Source organism: Ailuropoda melanoleuca, chromosome 12 (genome assembly GCF_002007445.2).
Source record: "Ailuropoda melanoleuca isolate Jingjing chromosome 12, ASM200744v2, whole genome shotgun sequence".
Classification (NCBI taxonomy): domain Eukaryota; kingdom Metazoa; phylum Chordata; class Mammalia; order Carnivora; family Ursidae; genus Ailuropoda; species Ailuropoda melanoleuca.
The window spans coordinates 42320309-42328346 of NC_048229.1; the positions used below are offsets into that span (position 1 = coordinate 42320309).

An 8038-nucleotide genomic window follows, 5' to 3' on the forward strand; every position below is an offset into this window, starting at 1 on the left:
TATTCTGTTTAAGAATGGTTTGAATTCAAAGTACTGTCAGTTAAATTAGAAAGAATAACCACTCCCCATTTCCTAGGCCAAAATGTACCCCACCCCCTTTCTGCCTTCCAGAACTTGTGTGTGCGCAGAACCACTTTCCATTCTCAAGTGTCTCTGGAGGACAGGACAGGGGTTTGATAGTTTAAACACATTCACATAGGTATCTGCTGTTGGGACAGTGGTTATTCTGTAGGAGGAAGCAAGTGACAAAACTTGCGAAGAATCCTTTAGTCTCCCTCCAGCGTTTTTAATGTAAATGAGACCTAAAGTAAAGCTGAAGCAGAGTTCACCTGTAATAGGGATTTTTTAAAAAAATCCCTGAGGGAAACTTAAGTTTGACTATTTAATTCTGTTCTCTTAAAAAAAAAAAATTGATGGTAACAGTTCTACTAGTTCCTTTATTTGGGAATATTAGATGCTCCAACACCGACTTTCCTCGTGGGCTGCAGTTCCAAATTTCAAGCCTCAAAAACAGTACCCTCTCAAATACACAGTTTAAACATAGATCAGCAGTGTGCTAGCTAAAACAGAGATTGGATTGTAAACCACTTCTCCTGTTACTAATCTGTTCACCTCATAAAATGTTACGGACTTCCTCCTGCGCTGGAACTTCTGAAAGGTTACACGGAACAGCTCACCTGACAGGTCAACTTACTCATACAAGTTTCAAAACCTAGTGGGAGGAAAGCGCAACGGAGGAGATGCCATTTAAGTTACCTGCAATTTTATCAGTGAAGAACTCAGAATATTTCTTCCAAAATGTTTAACCGCTGAACTGTCTCAGCTGGATTTTAATCATTAGAAGGCACTTCTCTTACCAACATGTTTGTTACTGTTGAAGTATTACTACCAGTATCACCCAGTTACTGTGGTAATTTTCTGCAATGCAAGTATCACTAGTTACAGACTGTCTTGCGTAGGGGTGAGATTTGTCAGAACATTTGGTCTCAATGCCTTTGTAAAGCATATTATAAATGAAACCAAAGCTAGGAATTTTCTTACATTAAATATAAACACCTTCAGGAAGAAAAATAGTTTACTTGGTTTCAGAACCAAGGAAATATTAGACATTAAGTATTAGATAAATTAAAGTTGATTGCTCTTAATCCGTGGGTTTTAACTACCATGATGTTACTGGATGCTGTTTTCTTCTTACTGAAGAGTAAGCTGGCTTCTGTTTCTGCAAAGGCCATTTTTCTACCTAACGCTAACGTCACAGTGACAAAAGATGTATTCATGCTGCTACACGTTTCAAAACTTTTGGAAGGAAAGAAAAAATTCAAAATGCAGATCTTCTATTCATTCAGCTATGGTACAAAAATAACTTTGCCCAAATTGTTTTATTTTGCATAACAAGTTTATTTTTTTAAAAGGCATATAGACAATAAACAAAGTAAACAATTAGATCTTCACTTCTACCCAGTATTATCTGTCCTAGAACTGTTCCATTAAGTTCCAGTCTCTAAACATCTTAAATTTCAATAATCGTCCTCTTCATCAGAGTCCATGACTTTTCTTCTGTTGAACTGGGGGGAGGGGGAAATTAAATGAGGGTCATAACATGTTTAATAAAGCAAACTCAGACTTTCTGAGAAGAACAAGGTCTACCTGCTACACCAAGACACTACGTCTTTAAAACAGCTTAGTGTTTTAGGTCTATGGGGGGAGGGGGATGACAGACCCCTCAGCATGTACAACCTTTCTCCCCAAACTTTCACCTCTTACAAAATGCAAAGGTCTATAGGCTGAAACACATTTTGCTACTGTAGATGTAATTTAACACTTATCACTTAAAACAGCAATCTTTTTCTTTTGCCATGAGCATTTGGGGACACTTACTTTAACTGTGGTTTTCTTTTCTGTTTGTTGGCTTACTTTTTCAAGGATTTCTATTAAACCTTGTTCTGATACCTAGGATAACCAGAAAGAAAAACAGTACTTTTTTTAAACAAAGAGTTTACCTCAGTAGACTGAATGGTTTTAATTTTTCTGGGATGTGGGGGCAGAGGTCAAGAGGGAAGAAAAGGTAAGACGTGAGGTTCTAACTCTTGGTTTAAGTTCCAAAAGAATTTTGCTTCACTAGCCTCATTTGAGGAGAGGGGTAAGTTGCCATCAAAATTAGCTTTCTCAGGAAAATCCAAAGTTAACATTGTTTAAGAACACCTTTATCACCGCTAGCCGACAATGACCTACACCACTGTGTTAAGGGTCAGGGACAGAGACACATTGCCTCTGCCACTGAGCAGCTTAAATGCAGGAGGGAAGTCACTCAAAAAAGATGAACCAGTCGTCTCTTCCACACATGCTCTTAGTGTAAGGGGTTCAAGGCAGGACTGATTCCCGCAGGCTGTGGTGGCAGCAGGTGGTTTCCAGTGCAGGTGGGGCTCATCTGGATCTTGAAGGAAGGTCAGGCTCACCTGAATATACTCATCGTGGCATTACAGCAGTGCAAATAACCAGAAATTTCAGCACCTCCTCATTTGCAAAAAAGCTTAACTTCTACCTACATTGGTAGTATTTAATTGGCATCATTGACAAAACTGTTTCCAATGTAGAAGCAATTAGATGCTGACCCTAAGAGTCACTGGGTCACACACACATCAAGGTTCCACAGCAACATTGGTAAAGGTAAGCAGCAGAGGATTTTAGGAAAGACAATTAGTTATCTTTTAGGATTTATGGCAGATACTACAATTCTCTCCTTTATAAACTGCCTCATTGAAATAGTAAGAATTTCTATAACCGTTCTGAAAATTGACCTTTTGAAGGTATTTTTTGATAAAGTTAGGTAAAAATAGGTAAAATTGCCTCAAGGCAGTCCAAGCTTACCTTCCCACTTAGTTGTCCATATCTTGCCATCTGTATGAGGTAATTCTCTACCGCTTTAGATTTTTCGGGCTTTACAAGTGCTAAGTTACTTACTGAAAACAAAAAGAAGGAGTCAGAACTAAATGCACTTATAGAACTTAAAACTATGCAGACATTTCCAAAGCACTTCACAGACATGTAGGGTAGCAAGGTAGGTAGGTGGGGCAGATGGTACTATTACCCCTCCTAAAAAGGGGAGACTGAAATTCAGCCATGTCACTCTCAGTCAAAGCCACACAGAGGTAGTGGGAGAGCCAAGACAAAACTTGGGTCCTGGGATTCTAAGCCTGATGGTTTTTTTAAAAACGACTGCCCTCTGGAACACTATTTTTCTACTACTACACATATAGAATTGTGATGATCCATCTAAGGCTGCTTCTAAGCTGGGCTTCAAGTTACAATACAAAAAATACTAGTTCATTCCGATTGGCTTATTTTATTATTTTTTTCTACACTGTTTTGGTATTTATTATGAAGAATTATGAACATACACTAGAACAGAGACAGTAACACCCCCCCCAAGTCCCCATCACCCACATCAACTACCAGCCACATTTTGTGACTGACTAGATTTAAGAGTTGCTTCCTGTAAATCTTCCCTCATGTGCACTTGGAGATCATCTCCTTGGTAAGACAGAACTGAGCTGGTATTTTTAATAACGATTTAAATGCATTTCTTTAGATTTATAAACTTCACATTTCTTATAGTATTATCTGTATCGTTTTTAGGTTAAATATTTAATCCAGAATTAGCAATGATTTCACGTATCTTTCCCTATTCAACTAACTCAAGTCAATGTTATGGAAATAACTTAAAGGAAACTAAAGATGCTTACAACGGGCCCGGGCTGACTGATCCAGGACTTGGGCTAAGATACTGTTTCTCATTTCTGCTTCCCTACAACAAAAACAGGTCAGCAAAATTAGAACTATACTGTCAGCAGTCCTACTGAACATACAAAAATGGAACTCACTCAATAGGTTTCCCAAGATGGAGGCCTGCCGCATGCACAGACTGCGCCATAGCAGGCGCTAGGCGGTGGCAGCACCCATAGTCAAGTAGAAGAGGCCATCCCCGCCCTCAGAAGCTGGCTTTATTTTATCTGGGTGTAAACCTACCAGGCTGAAAGGTAAAACTTTACATTTTCATAATTCAGGGTGGAGTTTTAGTTTAACTACCATTACCAACATTTATTAAGTACACAGAGGTTCTAGGAATTTCTAGTGAGATTCCAAGCAATTAAAGGACCAAATGAGTCATCTGTCTGGTATTTTGAGAGAAGAAGCAGCTGAGACCTAGGGAGGGTATGTTATGGGGACATGGGTAATCATGGCCAAGCTAGAACCAGGCCCATGGTTTTTTTTTCTTTTCTTTTTTTTTTTTTTTAAGATTTGAGAGAGAGAGAGAGAGAGCACACACACACATTGGCTTGTGCTCCCAAGTGGGGGTAGGGGCAGAAGAAGAGGGAGAAAATCTCCATGTAGACTCCTTGCTGAGCGCGGAGTGATCTCACAACCCATGAGATCATGACCTGAGCCGAAACCTAGAGCTGGACACTTAACCAACTGAGCCACCCGCCGAAACCTAGAGCTGGACACTTAACCAACTGAGCCACCCAGGCTCCCCTGAGCCCCATGTTTCAAGACTCTCAATTCCACTTTTTGAGGGGGCAGAGGGAGTGAAATTATAACACTGCAACTGTCCTTGCAACTAGTTCAGGTTCATAGGACAGTGGTTTCAAACTTTAAGTTTGAAGATTTCTCCCCCAAATGAAGTCCTTTAGGGAACTTAATACACAACACAGACAAAACCAGATCTTCTGGCTGAATCAGAAGGGGAGCTGGGGCTGGCTATACCTACTAACCACTGCTACCCAAGGAGGTCTAGGAACACAGTTTACCGCTCACTTCCACAGGCCTTTTCATTATCGCTCCTGAGTACTTCAACCCTGCTGTGAACTGCTGTTACTGTATTTCACTGAATCTAAGATGCCATCGGTTGTAAGATGCACCATAGTGTTATATATCTCTAAGAACAACAACAAACACCCTAGATGAGTCTAATAGGAGACCCATACTCAAAGCTGGGGCATCAAAGAGTAACATCCACAGCACAAGGTAAACAAAAAATAAACTGGCCACACAGAAAGGGACAGCAAGGAAGGATGCACACATCAGCCTTGGCCCTGAGTGGAAGAAGAAAAAAGTTCCTCTTCGAGTCTGAACTTCAAGCTTTAGTCTTACAGGCTTGCTATCTGAATTTACACTGCTTCGGGAAGTGGAATCTCAGGCACAGAATTTAATTTTAAAACACCTCAGGTTAGAAAAGTATCCCAGTGATGGCAGAAACAAAAATAAATCTTCTCTGGAAGAATCCAGGACAAGAATGATCAGTTATGAGACCCATCCTAATCTATGTTAAAATGTAAAAAAATGTACATCTTAGAATCAATGAAATTCATGTAGTAGTTTTATTTTCTTTTTAGCACCATCTTTCTTCTACCACTAACAAGCCACATAAGGACGGAAACTTCTCTGCCTTGCCTTCTTCTGTAGATCCAACAACAGTGCCTGACCCAGACCTACTGCTCAATGAATATCTGCTGAATGGGGGCGCCTTGGTGGTTCAGTAAGCTGAGCATCTGACTCCTGATTTTGGCTCAGGTCATAATCTTGGGGTCATGGTATCTGGAGCCCAAGTGGGGCTCCAAGTTCACTGGGGAGTCTCCCTGGGATTCTCTCCCTCTGCCCCACCCCTCACTCGAATGCACACTCTCTAAAATAAATAAATATATCTTAAAAATATATATATATATATATATATTTGCTGAATGAATGAATTAAATGGCAGCATGATGTGGAGAGGAGAAAACGTGTTGTTCAGTAAGTTTCAGTTTTGCAAGATGGAAAAGTTCTAGAGATCTGTTACATAATAATGAGAATATAGTTAACAAATGAACTTCACACTTAAAAAAATTATTATCTAGGGGGCGCCTGGGTAGTGCAGTCGTTAAGCGTCTGCCTTCGGCTCAGGGCGTGATACCAGAGTCCCACATCAGGCTCCTCCGCTGGGAGCCTGTTTCTTCCTCTCCCACTCCCCTGCTGTGCTCCCTCTCTTGCTGGCTGTCTATCACATAAATAAATAAAATCTTTAAAAAAAATTATTATGTAAATTTTAGGTTTTATTTTAAAAAATCACAGGAAAAAGAAAAGGTAGCATGGTGAGATAACTAGGTCTTCATTCAATAAACCTGCCAGGTATGAGATGCCCTGCCATGTGCTGGGAATAAAACAGCAGTAAGAACAGTGTAACAGTTTATGTGGATAGAGCATTTACTAAATGTGAGGCACTGTCCCCATGTAATCCTCACAACATCCCTATGAGGTCGTCCTATTAGGCTCCTTTTAAGGTAATCACAGTTTAGTGGAGAGGCAAACATCAACCAGCAATTTTAATACCAGGTAAGAATGTGGAGTTCCACATTTCTTTAATTAACTAATAATGAAACTACCCTGATTACTTACAGAAAAATCTACACCGGGAAAAATCTTAAATTCACACGCCTATTAAAATGACTAAAGAAACAATTGGGTGAAACCACCCCTCAAAACGTTCAGAGCTCCCGCCCATACCTGTGCTTTGCTTCCTGCTGTGCTGCATCGCCAGGATCCTGGGGGGAAAAATCGTATCTTTTAGTTGAGTAATTTCACTTAAGAAAAAAGTAGGAACGACTTTCTTGTTTATGATACTTAACAGGCTCCTGCAGCGGTAGAGATCAAATTATTAAGAAATAATTAAAAGCTGGGCCTCACAGAAATCAATGGGATAGTTTCAACTTACTACAAGGTTTTGGTAAGCTTCTAAAATCACAGTCTAGTGGAATGTTTTATACAAACCATCATGAGAGAGGGGAGTCTCTATACTATGAAATCGTAGTGTAAGAAGAATAATTTCTGGACAGTAAAATTTGCTTCGGTTCTGGGGACGCTGATTCACTCGGCGCTTCCCGGGAGACCGCGCCGCTCCAGCCCTAGCCCGGTGGTCCCCTCCCCGCACAGCAAAGTCATAAACTTGAGCACTTTTTCTAGGGGATTCGCGTTTAGTGTGTGGCTCGTCCCCGGGACCATCGATTCCGTCAGAGAGGATGTTCCCCTCTGGACCCGCAGCACCTGGCACACAGCACACCCTTAAACAACGTCGCCTACTTGGGTCAGAACACCCGAATTCTAGAAAACAGTTCGACCGGAAAGCAGTCGGAGCCGGCTAGACCCGAAGCTAAGCGGACCGAGGGAGCCGAGGGGCTGAGCATTCCGCTCCGGAGAGACGCCGGCCCGGGGAGGCCCAGCGCCCGCCCGCCCCGGGGCCACACGCGGTCGGCTGGCGGCCCAGCGCCCACGCGCCCGGAGGAGCAGAGGCCGGCGTCGGGGACAGCGGCGGGGTCTTGGGCCCGCGGGGCGAACTCCTGCCGTGGCGTCCCGAGCCTCTGCCTGGGGCCGCGCCCTTCATCACCCCCGGCGAGGGCGGCGCCCAGTGGGTACCGGCCCCGCGGGAACGGGCGTACTCACCCCGTGCTTCGCCTGCAGTTCGGCCAGCCTCTGCTTCCTCAACGCCTCCAGCTCCTCCTCAGCCATGGTGCAGCAGTCCGAGGAGGAGCAGCCGCGACCACACTCCGAGGGCTCTCCCGCAGCGCCTCGGCGCACGCACGACCCTCCCCACTGCGCAGGCGCGCGCAGCGCCCAGGCATCACCAATCCAGCCCGGAGCCGCGCCGCCCGTCGCAGCCAGGGCGCCGGGAGAAACCCGATTGCGCGATCGCAGGCGGTGGGGCGGTGCTGGCCGCCAGGGGCGGAGCCCGGGCCGATCCTCCGCGATGCGAGCCCCACTTCCTCCCCCCCGCCGGGAGCGGGCTGCACTGTGAGAGAGAAAGGATAGTAATGTAAAAACAGGCAGTCATCAACAAGTATAATAATAGGTAAAATCTGCCGGTGGCCATGCGTGCTAGCCTCGTGTTATCTCTACAGATGAGGACGCTGGGACTCAGAAAGGCGGAGTGGGCTGAGGGAAATGTCCAGAAGTTGGATTCTACCCCACCTCACACTCCCACACCAACCCACACGGACACCCCCACCCT

At 43.9% G+C, this 8038-nt stretch overlaps 1 protein-coding gene across 2 annotated transcripts; it reads right to left on the minus strand.

The window, feature by feature from the left end:
- Positions 1-1371: 1371 nt before the first annotated feature.
- On the minus strand, positions 1372-7664 carry PDCD5 (programmed cell death 5). Of its 2 annotated transcripts, XM_002916063.4 has the most exons (6): positions 7474-7648; positions 6541-6578; positions 3744-3805; positions 2869-2960; positions 1879-1950; positions 1372-1565 (listed from the first exon to the last, which is right to left on the minus strand). In XM_002916063.4, exons 1-6 carry the CDS (start codon positions 7537-7539, stop codon positions 1518-1520), a joined length of 378 nt encoding a protein of 125 aa, XP_002916109.1. In that variant the 5' UTR covers positions 7540-7648; the 3' UTR covers positions 1372-1517. The 2 variants fall into 2 exon arrangements, with proteins under 2 accessions (XP_002916109.1, XP_011219113.1); XM_011220811.3 differs by lacking the exons at positions 1372-1565; positions 1879-1950 and adding an exon at positions 1976-2434 and having other exon boundaries at positions 7474-7664.
- Between the last annotated feature and the right edge of the window lie 374 nt (positions 7665-8038).

What these genes read in the sequence shown, in the direction of transcription:
- PDCD5 (XM_002916063.4), bottom strand. Translation starts at nt 7,539, where the DNA reads ATGGCTGAGGAGGAGCTGGAGGCGTTGAGGAAGCAGAGGCTGGCCGAA. An exon ending in ATGGACAACTAAGTGGGAAG is followed by an intron (nt 1,951 to 2,868) that starts GTAAGCTTGGAC and finishes TGGTTATCCTAG; the next exon opens with GTATCAGAACAAGGTTTAAT. An exon ending in AAAAGAAAACCACAGTTAAA is followed by an intron (nt 1,566 to 1,878) that starts GTAAGTGTCCCC and finishes CCCTCCCCCCAG; the next exon opens with TTCAACAGAAGAAAAGTCAT.